Source organism: Oryza glaberrima, chromosome 10 (assembly GCF_000147395.1).
Source record: "Oryza glaberrima chromosome 10, OglaRS2, whole genome shotgun sequence".
Taxonomy (NCBI): domain Eukaryota; kingdom Viridiplantae; phylum Streptophyta; class Magnoliopsida; order Poales; family Poaceae; genus Oryza; species Oryza glaberrima.
This window is the reverse complement of record NC_068335.1, coordinates 8,857,796-8,870,100: the sequence shown is the minus strand read 5'-3', so window position 1 is coordinate 8,870,100 and position 12,305 is coordinate 8,857,796. Positions and strand designations below refer to the sequence as shown.

Below are 12,305 nucleotides of genomic sequence, written 5' to 3'. Positions count from 1 at the left end.
ACAAACTTTAACCCAAATTAAACTTCATACATACAAACTTTATGTATATAAACTTTTGATATACAAACTTTATATATAAACACAATTGATATAAAAACTTTTTATACATATATGAATTTCAAAACAAAATTAAAGTAAATTCTAATATAAAAAAACTATTAAATTTCAATTGGGCTAAAACTAGCACAAACAGAAAGTAGCAGACACGGGTATACATTGAGTAAGAATTCTCGGAAAATCATCTCGCGTCTTGTACGTGCGTCGCGTAGCAAATGACCAAAAAAATCACCTGCGTGATCACTCAAAAGTTCGATGATTAAAAAGGGAAAGCTATATACGTACACACTTTAATTAGGTACATAAGGAAATCTGCTGCATTCACGCGTGGCATGGCTGTACATGCCAACCTGTCCGAGCCGATTGCGAGTAGGAGTTAACGCGTACGTTCGCGTATTAGGTATTTCGCCGAAAGGCCACACGAGAAGCCAGAACACCTGACAAATTTGTAAAAAAAGAAATGCTGGGCTAATTTTTGGTACTAGTTTATTAGTGTGAAATTACATCTTCGTCACCCAACCCTAGCCGTCAATCCCTATCTCCATTTGGATCTCTCCCTCTCGACTCCATTTCGATCTCTCCCTCTCGACTCCATGTCGCCGCCGCCGCCGCTGCGTTCCGTTGCGGCAAGCGGCGACGGGTGGCTCTCCCTCTCCGTCTCCACGGAGTCCACGGGGTCAGGAGAGAGCAACAAGCGCCTCAAGCGAGGCGGCGGCGGCGGATCGGTCGAGGACGATGGGTTCCCCCTCCACGACGAGGTCCTCCTCCTCGTGTTTGCGGCTAGCTCGCTGGATCTTCACGACCTCGTCCGTTGCACCGCCACTTGCAGGCGGTGGCGCCGCCTTGTCACCGGCAACGCGGAGTACATCTGCCGCTCCATGCTGCCCTCCAGCCGCCTCATCCGCGACCTCGCCGTCGGCTTCTTCCACCAGAGCCACGAGGACGAATCGTCTTCCTCTGTTGTGCCGCCTCGGTTCGTCCCGTTGCCCTCGGCCTCCTCCAGGTTCGGCGGCGGTGAGCTTGACAGGGTGCTCGACAACCCCGGCCTCTTCAAGAACTCCCGCCTCGTCGCATCACGGAAAGGCCGCCTCGTCGTCGAGCTCCGCCGCGCCTCTCGTGCCGCCGCCCTTAGGCTCGTCGTGTGCAACCCCATGACCGGTGACATGTCCGTCCTCCCCGTCCTCTCCGGGAAGGACAGGCCCGGGCTCTACGCGTGCGCGCTGCTCACCGCCGACGACCTTCAGGACTCCGCCGATCCGCTCCCACCGGGTCCCGCCGCCTTCCGCCTGGTGGTCCTCTACAAGCGCCGCAGCTTCACGGCGTGCCGGTCCTACTCGTCGGACACCAAGGCCTGGAGCACCGAGCGCAAGCTATCCGGCGTCAAGATCGGCGGGAAGCGCCTGGGCGACATGGCCGCCGGTGTGACCTTCCGCGGCCGCGTGTTCTGGCTGGTGAACAGCGTGGTGTTCGTCCTCCACTTGGACACGCTGGTGGCGACCACCGAGAACATCCCATGGCATTGGAGGTGGAACGGCAAGCCATGCTTCTGCCTCGGTGACCCGGTGCCGAACCGCCGTCTCACCGTCTCGCCGGACGGACGTCTCTGCGTGGTGCAGGTGGGTCGAAACTTGAGGACCTACAACCCGGTGATCAACGTCTTCGCTCGCCATGACAGTGGCGGCTGCAATGGGAGCACGGCGCAGAAGATCAGGTGGAAGGTGGAGGAGGCGCACGACGTGGAGCTGAGCCACCTGATTCCATTGGCGAACGTGAAGAGGGTTTGTCTGAGGGGCGTCTGCGAGAAGAGCGGGCTCATCTTCCTCGCCATCGGCGCCGACATGTACGCCAAGAAACCGGACCTGGCGCTGTACGCGCTGGACATGGAGAAGAAGGAGGCGAGGCTGGTGCCGGCGCCCCCGGGCCGCTGCTGCGTTCGCCGGTCGTCGTGGAGCTTCTTCGGGTACGAGTTGGACCGTGTGGACTACCTCGCCTCCCTCGCCGGTGGCGATTCCACCGCTAGATGATGGAACAAGCATCCATCTCTGCACTGAGGTAAGGAGAAGAAATTTGGGTCAGATTTTACTGTTGTCACCTGCTGAAGACAGCACTGTAGCTCGTCGGAAAAAACCAAATCAGGCATTATGAAACATATTTTCATACATCTTAATTACATCATACTGTTATAGTTTAATCAGTTTATAACATATGGACATTATATATAATCAGTAGAATTTTGTCATAATTATATTTTTCTCGAGTCACTAGCAATATCAGTGCATTGCTAGAGGGTTTATGATGTTGTTTGATATTGTGCACATGATGGGTTGCCATCACCTGGTTAGTGTTGGTAAAGGTCGAATGGAAATGTGTTCAAGATATACAAGAGAATCAAGATAGAGTAAGAATCAAAAGTGAAAGCCATGTGCTCTTCAGAATGGATTGTGAACACATATGATGTTGCCCATTTGTGAAATGTGAACTGTGGTGGCCAAAGCCAGACCATGGTTTTCATTGCTGATTAGTATTGCTGGCTGCTAAACGTAATCTGCGGAATCAATCCATCATATACTACATGTCTTTTGTACCATCCTGTGTACAAAGCAGCAGAGAAATGAATCGAAAATAAAGGGTGGGGGGGGGGGGGGGGGGGTTTATGGTTTAATCGGTGAAAGAGGGTGAAGAATACAATCAAAGCTCTTGTGAAATGGACAGCAGGTGATGGATTGTCCTTACATATTTGCAGGATTTCTGAACTGTTCTCTCCGTCTCAAAATATATTTACTTCTGATCTCAATAATGGATATTCTTCACTCGTGAATTTTCACAGCAGATTTTAAAATAAGCAGCACAGCAACTGCAAACTGGCCAAGGCTCCAAAACTAGTGTGATCATGAATACAGACACAAGGTTATTCTTAGTGGGCAAACACAGTAGCAACCCGTAAGACTCCTACCTCTGCCAAAAATTGTTTCCTTTTTTCGGCGAAACACTCCACAAATGTAGAGGATAATATACATGTGCGCTCATACACATCCTCATTATGAGCACATCTGAGATACTAGACCAACATAGATTACTACAAAACATCAAATAAGTGCTAAAACCGGCACCTATAGACCTTTTCCCACCTCCGCGGGTTGAAATCACAAAAACAGAACCTTTAAGCAATTATAGATGTCGATTATAAATAAAAACTGGCACATATTCTATGTGTCGGTTTTTTTAAAAAAAAACCAGCACCTTTAATATTAAAAACCGGAGGGGAGGCGGTGGGCTCCTGTGGCTGCCGGCGAGCTCCCCACGGGTGGGGGCGGCGTCCTCCCATGGGCGGTGGCCCGGCGGAGGCGGCAGGGCGACGACCGCGCCCCCCTCCACCAGATCTAGCCGGAGGGGAGGCAGCGGACCTCGGCAGCAACCAATGGTGGTGGAGGAGGCCGGGCGCAGGTGTTTGCTTTTGATTTTTTTTTTGTTGTTGTTTAATGGCTCTATGTTGTTGGATATGTTCTTGATTTGGGTGATTGGGAACTTAATTTGTTTTTGGATGAATGGTGAAATGTGTTGCTGGATGAATGGTGAAATGTGTTGATGGATGTGTTCTTGATTTAGGTGATTGGGAGCTGCTCAATGCATCTGAGCCTTTTTTTTTTGGCTCTTGGAAACATCTTAGTTGCCGGTTGGGAACCCCACAACCAGTATCTACATTTGTTATTGGTGTCAGTTGTAAAACCAACACCGATGAAAAACTCATCTGTGCCGCCTTCGTGGTGCCGGTTGGGAAAACCGGCACCTAAGGGGGTTTCCCAACCGGCGCCATTTAGGGGTTTTGTAATAGTGATATCTTAAGTGTGAAGAATGTTTTGTTTCTATTTCACAATAGGTGATGTACAGTTAAAGAAACATATCTAAGTATTATAAAGAACTTTTTGGATCGCTGGAGGAAAATAATTTTTCCATGGTGGAAGCCTAAAGAGATGATATCACCTAGATCACAGATGTTAAGAATGAGTTGTCAAGTGAAAGCTTCAAGGAGTTGGAAGTTAAAGAGGCAATTTTTCAAATGGAACACAACAAAGCTTCAGGACTTATGGTTTCCCAGCAGAGTTTTAGCAAGTGTTCTAGGATGTACTCAAGGATGATCTTATGGCTCTCTTTCAGGAATTTTATGAAGGAGCTTTGCCACTGCATAGATTAAATTTAGGGATCATTACCCTACTACCCAAGCAAAAGGACGCCAGTAGGATTCAATAGCATAGGCCTATTTGTCTGTTGAATGTTTGTTTACAAATAGGCTTAGAAGGTCATTAAACCTTCACGCACAGCTTTCTTGCCAAAAAGGAATATTATGGAAGGAGTGGTAATTCTGCATGAAACACTTCATGAATTGCGCAGGATAAAGAAGAATAGGGTGATTCTGAAGTTAGACTTTGAGAAAGCTTATGACAAAGTTGATTGGATGTGTTTACAACAATCGTTGCGAATGAAGGATTTCTCTTCTAAGTGGTACAATTGGATTGACTCGACTATTAGGGCTGGGAGTGCGGAATGATGACATTGGCAGTTATTTTCAAACTAGGAAAGGTTTGAGATAGGGTGATCCTTTGTCAACTATTCTGTTTAATCTTGTTGCAGATATGTTAGCCATTTTAATGCAGAGGGCAAAAGATCAGGGTAGATTCAAAGGAGTGGTACCTCACTTAGTTGATAATGGTCTCTCCATTTTAAAATATGCCAATGATACTATTCTTTTAATAGATCATTATCTTGATGAAGCCAGAGATCTCAAGCTTGTACTAAGTGCATTTGAGAAATTATCTTGTTTAAAGATTAATTTCCATAAGAGTGAATTATTTTGCTATGGCAAGGCAAAAAGTGGAGAACGAGTACGTCAAATTATTTTGGTGTGATACCGGGGCTTATCCTTGAAATACTTAGGGATTCCAATGCATCATAGGAAAATCACCAATAAGGATTGGAAGGGTGTGGAGGAGAGGATTCAAAGGAAATTGAGTAGTTGGAAAGGAAATTTTCTCTTGGTAGGAGGAAGGGTGGTCCTTATCGATTCGGTGTTAAGCAGTTTAGTGACATTCATGTTGTCCTTCTTTGAGATACCTATGGGTATTCTCAAAAAGTTACACACCAATAAGGATTGGAAGGGTGTGGAGGAGAGGATTCAAAGGAAATTGAGTAGTTGGAAATAAAATTTTCTCTTGGTAGGAGGAAGGGTGGTCCTTGTCGATTCGGTGTTAAGCAGTTTAGTGACATTCATGTTGTCCTTCTTTGAGATACCTATGGGTATTCTCAAAAAGTTACACACCAATAAGGATTGGAAGGGTGTGGAGGAGAGGATTCAAAGGAAATTGAGTAGTTGGAAAGGAAATTTTCTCTTGGTAGGAGGAAGGATGGTCCTTATCGATTCGGTGTTAAGCAGTTTAGTGACATTCATGTTGTCCTTCTTTGAGATACCTATGGGTATTCTCAAAAAGTTACACTATTATAGGTATAGATTTTTTTGTAATGTGATGAACATAAGAAGTATAGGTTAGCAAGATGGAGTATATTGTGCAAACCAAAGGAATGTGGTGGATTGGGTATATAGAACCTAGAGATACAAAACAAATGCTTGCTTAGCAAATGGTTGTACAACCTAATTAATAAAGAAGAGGTTTGGCAGGGCATTCTTAGGAATAAATACTTCACATCGTACAAGTCAAAAACGTCCTAGATATTCACATTTTTTGTCTGGGCTAATGGGGGTGAAGGATATGTTTTTTAAAGGCGAAGCCTTTAAGGTGGGGGATGGTTCTTAGATAAGATTTTGAGAGGAATGTTGGAATGGTTTTTTACCTTTCGAAAAGCTATACCCTACTTTATACAGCCTTGTAAGGAATAAGAATGCTAAAATTGTAGATGTTATAGATAGGGTGTTGTTTAATGTTGCTTTCAGGATGGCTTATTTTGGTGCGGGTAGAATTTGGTAGCTTGGTTTAACTTAGTGGTTAAAGTGGTACTTTTTACGCCCTCAAACCATAGACACAAGTTTATTTGGAAAGTTAACAAAATCAGAATGTATAAAATGATTATGTATGAGGATGCAGTACCAAGGAAGAATTTAATTTGGAAACTTAGAATTCCTTTGAAAAACAAAATAATCTTGTGGTATTTAGAAGGGAGTGATTATAAAAAACTTAGAAGGGAGTGATTCTAAGAAAGGACAATCTAGCAAAAAGAAATTAGAAGACATCTCTTCTTTGGTTGTCTTGAGGCTAGATTTGTTTGGAGTACTCTTTTTATTACCTTTGGGATAAATCCGCCTAACAATGTTGCTAATATGTTTGGGATTTGACTAAAGGGTATACAATCTAGGCTAAAGTACCAAATCTTAATAGGGATCGTGACGTTGTTATGGGCAATGTGGATCTGTAGAAATGATGTGGTCTTCAATGGTCCACTTGCAAGTTATTTTCTGGGGGACATGCTAGGCTTGGCAATGGTCCTTGTTGCTTAAAGAAGAGGATCGTGATGTGATGAAGGAAGGATGCAAACTGCTAGAGGCAATTGTCATGCACTTCTGGTAAAGATGGGTGGAACTTAAGGAAATGGTTAAAGCAGTAATTTGGTCATTGGTTGGTTTGGATGGTCTTTTCGCCTTGATAGGTGTTGGCGTCTTTGTTCTCTTTAGTGTTATGTAAGGTGTTTGAGCCTTTGTGCTCCTTTTGGTGGTAAACTTTTGTGTAAGACTAAGCTAGTACGCTTGGAATTTATGTGGCTGTATACACCCAGTTGGTGTAGAAGCTAGGTTTTATAAATTCCCATTATCTAAAAAAAGGTTGATGTTTCAAAAAAAAAAATCTAATGACATGGTCTAGATACCATTGATATATTTGGTTGTGTATCCACTTGTCGATATAATACCTGAATATTTATCCATTATATAAAAAAGATGTCTGATATATTTGGTTGTGTATATCCACTTGTGAATGTATATATTGGACGGATTTTTATCCATTCTATAAAAACGATAGCAGTGATATATGCTAGTTTCTCTTTATAGCACTACTACATATCTCGATGTTATTACACCCACCTTCTATTGAAAAGAAATCTAAACATATACTAGTTATGGTATTGTATAAACAATTACAAGGACGGACAAATCAATTGCACAAAATTCCGGTTGTCACAAGCTGAAATACAAATATAAGAAAAACAGATAATATGAAGTGAACAATAGTTAGCACAATCTTGTACTATGACAGTACTTAACACAATCTTTTATTGCACACAAGTTGCTTCTCTACTTCGAATTACATAAAACATAAGTATGAGCATAAAACATAAGTATGAGCGGGCTAAAACTGACTTGTTTTTATTAAAAAAAAATAAACGATACGACACTGATTTATAATGTAAGTCACACAGATATATCCTCCATCTCATAGCTCTTCCTTTTCCGTTGATCTAAGCGTTGGAGAAGTCATTGTTGGCTGGAGTGGATGGAGCAGAAAGGACTGAGCTACTTACACTAATAGCAGTTTCCAAGCTCAATGGAGTTCCTTCAGTACTCATCTCCTCAAATTGTTGTGGACTTATGTTGTAGTTTCCTTGTCTGCTCTTCCTAGATCTTCTTAGAATCACAAGTTGTTCCGCAACTTCCTTCATATCAGGCCGTTCTTCAACCTTTTCTTTCAGGCACTCCATTGCTAATCGACCAATTTCTTCCAAAACGAATATTTCTTCTTCAATTGTAAAATCTTTGTCGAACATTGCCCTCCCACTATTTTCTTGCTCATAGGCCTTTTGGAAGTCAATTAAGAGACTGCAATTAGCATCATATATTGTTGGCTTCCTGGTGATGAGCTCTAATAGAACGACTCCAAAACTGTACACATCACTCTTTTGTGTTAAACGCCCGGTTTTATGAAACACAGGGTCTATGTAACCCATGCTCCCCACTACAAACATAGTGAAGTCTTTATCCACGGTAAGCAGCTTGGATGTCCCGAAGTCTGAAATCTTAGGTTTGAATTTGTCATTCAGAAGTATGTTGGCTGGTTTAACATCACCATGTCGTATGGTGCGGTTTGCGGATGAGTGCATATATCTTAGCCCTTCTGCAGCTTCAACTGCAATGTCCATGCGCAAGTCAAGTGGGAGTGGGACTCGACGGTTGTTGTCACCATGGAGAATGTCTTGTAGATTTCCATTTGCAGCAAACTCATAAACCAACATTGGAACATCCACCTCCAAACAACACCCTAAGAGCTTGATGATATTTGTGTGAATCATTTGAGATTGGATGATAACTTCATTGGTAAAATCCTCCTTTCGAGCGTCATTTACCTCAATTGAGGCTTTCACTGCCACCAAGGTGTTATCTTCAAGAATCCCTTTATAGACTTTGCCAAAGCCTCCTTGACCAAGAACTTCTGAATTGTTCTTTGTTATTTTCTTAAGCTCATCCTTGGTAAAAATCTTGATGTTCTCTACTTTCTGTAGTACTGAACCACCATTCTTTCTGAAATATTCATTCATTCTTCTCTTTTGGCGCATCATTAGAATGAATAGGAGACCAACGATCAAAAAGGAAATGCCAAGAGTGATGCCTACAAATATTGTGTGGTTTTCAGTGTGCATCACTTATGTTATATTTTTTGTAAAAAAAATAACAAATAAGAATGTAGATCAATTTGCAAAATACCTAAAGCAATTTGTGCTGCGAGGGGGAACTTTGGGCTGCAGGGTTGTTCTTTTGGATCACCACTGTTTTGGTAACCCCGATGGCATTTGCAATCATATGAACCATCGGTGTCCTGGCAAATGCCATGGCATGGATAGTCAGATGGCCGATCGCACTCATTGATATCTGCATGATTTTTATAACCATCACCACTAACATCTTCCAACTAATAGTATAACTTTTTTTTATATTGATTGACCAACAATTCATCCACAATTAATGTATCATGACAAATGATATTTATAAGTCATTTTTTAACCATTTATAACTTTTGTATCAACATGCAGGTTTACTTTTTATCGGTAATACAACAGTTAATAGCCTTTTAAAAAATTGCAGTAGTCAAATCCCTAAGAATGTGAATGAAGAAGTCCTAATCTCCAAAAATAAGAACAATCCAAGTTTAAAATTGTAATATAGTTAAACTACATTCAATATAACCTGGCACACCATATCTAGGTCAAATTGTGGGTAAGTTGACAAATGAGGAGAACACTTACAAATAGTAAAGGAAATAATGATCAACTCTCCTTGTTGTGAATGTCAAGGTGTGAAATATATGAAGATGAATAATACTTTCTTGATACGTCATGATTTACATATACTAATATATCTAGAATTTTTACTATATACATTCGAATGACCATAAACATAAAGCATTAAAAAGTTTGTATTAATTTTGTCCTTACAAAAATGGTGTACTTAAGCTATAGTTCTATGCATGTCGTGTAACTTTCAGGCTATGTGTTGCATAGTGTAGGTAGCAATAATAAGAAAGAAGTATGAACAACTACAACAGCAAAAAGTATAGATGAAAGAATTTTACAAACAAAAGAAGCCATAAACCGGCAGTGATGCCACTACCACTGGTAATAGTATTGTATCGACCCCTTGACAAATACCCCTATGCTTGTCTTTTCATGGTTTGAATCAAAAGTGGTAGCGACGTCCCATTTTTGAAATTTCTAGGTTGTAGCTGTGTATTGAAAGTCGCATGTAATGCGATTCTTGATGCAAAAATACACATGCATCAGGTATAATGATTTGACCCAAGACGCGCCTCACACATAGCCTCCTTACCATCTCATCTATATAACCCTTCTTGCTTAAAAATCATATGCTATTTATTTTGTCTCTTCATGTCCATGACATATACTTCATATTTGGCAATCCATGAATTCAATTAGGAAAAAGTCAACTACAAAGTTACAGATATGATTGAGCTCCACAACATTTATTTATAGTTTGTTTTCGTCAGAAGTAATTTGAAAATTTCAAGAATTTGGACATGTAAACTTCTAACATATATTTGAGCATGTAAACGATTTTAACATTCAACTATGATCTTGTAGTTCTCATGAAGATCTATAATTTGGATATAGAGCTCATTCCTCATCCGAAGTCATTTAAAAATTCAAATATCCACCTAGAACCTCTAACACATTTTTTTATCCAAAACCTCTAACACATATTTAGGCATGTAAACATTTAAAATGAAACAATTGTCAAATAATATATTATAAATCTAGTCAAGATCTATAATTTTGATATAGGGTTGGTCTTCATCTGAAATCATTTGAGAAATTATCCAAATAATGCAACAATTTAAATTATCCAAATTAATATCTAAAAATTTCAAATGCATATTCGTGCATGCAAACTCTCTAATGGGAATGTCACCACCTACAAAGTTATAGATCTCATTGCTCTACAATTTTGATGTAAAATTTGTTTGCATCCAACTTAATATGAAAGAGCTATTATTTAATTATCACTCTTGGTTCAATACTCAATAAACATGATGAATTATTAGAGTTTGTTCATGTTATGAACCAGTAATGATACTTAATAAGAACCAGTTATTTGTATAGAGCATATCTCCATATAAGATTGTGTGAAAAATTTGAAAATTTGAATTTTCACTCATCATTGACAAGTCGTAACTACCACCTGCCAGAGATAGCATTATCTTTGACGTGTGGTAGTTAAGACCTGTCAGAGATGAGTGGTCGCATCTATGATAATTCATAATAATTAGCCAATGACAGATGGGCATGTCAGCTGTGACGAGCCAGTCACAGATCATCTATCACAGATTATAACTACGACTCGTCACAGATAACCTCACATCTGTGATGGGTCCTCCTCAGTAGCCATATGTCTAACGAGTCATGTTGATCCGTCAGATGTCATGTCACAGATGTGATGATCTATAGTACGAAGGAAATTGTTACTTACTAGTACATCCATCAGGAGCATAGGCGTTTCCCTCGTAGCCTGCGGTACACTTGCAGTTGTAACCCGGACCATTAGTAGAGTCGACGCACTCGCTGTGGACGCTGACACAGGCGTACCCTGGCTTGCCCTTGGCCTCAGCGCAGGACATGGAGCCGTTCTCGCGGATCGCCCAGTCAAGCCACACCGGAACGTTCCGGTTCTTGTCCATCTTGATGAGGTCGGCTCGCCGGAAACTGTAGTTGGTCCGGTCGGTGAGGAAGGCGTAGTCACAGGGGCTGTAGTCCACCATACCGGTGTGGTCGTACACCCGGAAGTTGACGGAGCTGTCGGTGAGCCCCGTGGGATGTCGACGTGGCAGCAGCCGACGCCGGCGCACTGGCCGTCCTGCGCGCTCGCCGAGTTGTTGCAGTAGGACATGCAGCCGATGTAGTATGTGCTGGAGTAGGCGCCTCCCTCGCTCCTCAAGCTCTCAGTGTAGCCGACGGTGTTGCAGCCGAGCACGACCAGCATGTTGTGGGTGTTGGAGATGCGGTACACTCCGCCGCGGTTCATCTCCGTCTTCGCGCGGCTCCAGTCGGGGTATGTCCTGGTCGGCTGCGAGGTGTTGTAGCACTGCCACCCCACGGGGAGCACAACCTGCGACTCGGCCGGCTCGACGGACAGGCGCGTCACCTGGATCGACGTGCCGGCGAGCACCGCGATCGGGCCGGCGCCGCTGCCGTTGCTGACACACGAGAGCTCGAAGCCGTGGCGGGAGCATCCGGGCCCGATGCCGAAAGGGTATGGGATGTCCACGCCGCCGCAGCGCTCCTGGCACCCCGTTTTCACCGCCGTGCTCGTGATGCTCTCCAGGGCGGCTGACATAGCCGCCAGAAGAAGAAACACAAGAAGCAAAAGATCCATATATATTGACAACGCTGGAGTCACTGACTCGATGTAATCTGGTTATTAGATGCACGGTGTTCGTTCTGGCTGGCCTGCTTAAATAAAGGTCCGGGGCTGTTGAAATATAGTTAATTCTCATCCCTTTTGTTAATTCTACCTACCGAAAACAGATCAATTAATAGTAAAAAGACCTAGACTTTCTAAGTCTTTCTAATTATGATATGATGAGGTAGGACAGTAAGAGGCACCTCCCCTCGTTACATATCTGTTTCACCTAGATATATATTACTATTTACAAATGAAACAGGAAGTCTCGTTAAGCCACGTTAGTCAATAAATCATTATGATAATCACTAATTAATCCGAGAAACAGTTACTAGATCAATTG

The 12,305-nt window shown here is 42.4% G+C and overlaps 1 protein-coding gene and 1 pseudogene across 1 annotated transcript; one reads left to right on the top strand and one right to left on the bottom strand.

Moving 5' to 3' along the window:
* Positions 1-602: 602 nt before the first annotated feature.
* Positions 603-2,306, top strand: LOC127753222 (uncharacterized). The gene has a single exon (XM_052278695.1). The coding sequence runs from the start codon at positions 651-653 to the stop codon at positions 2,079-2,081; it is 1,431 nt and encodes a 476-aa protein (XP_052134655.1). The 5' UTR covers positions 603-650; the 3' UTR covers positions 2,082-2,306.
* Positions 2,307-7,489: 5,183 nt separating this feature from the next.
* On the bottom strand, positions 7,490-11,935 carry LOC127753438 (wall-associated receptor kinase 2-like; annotated as a pseudogene).
* Between the last annotated feature and the right edge of the window lie 370 nt (positions 11,936-12,305).

What these genes read in the sequence shown, in the direction of transcription:
- LOC127753222 (XM_052278695.1), top strand. Translation starts at nt 651, where the DNA reads ATGTCGCCGCCGCCGCCGCTGCGTTCCGTTGCGGCAAGCGGCGACGGG.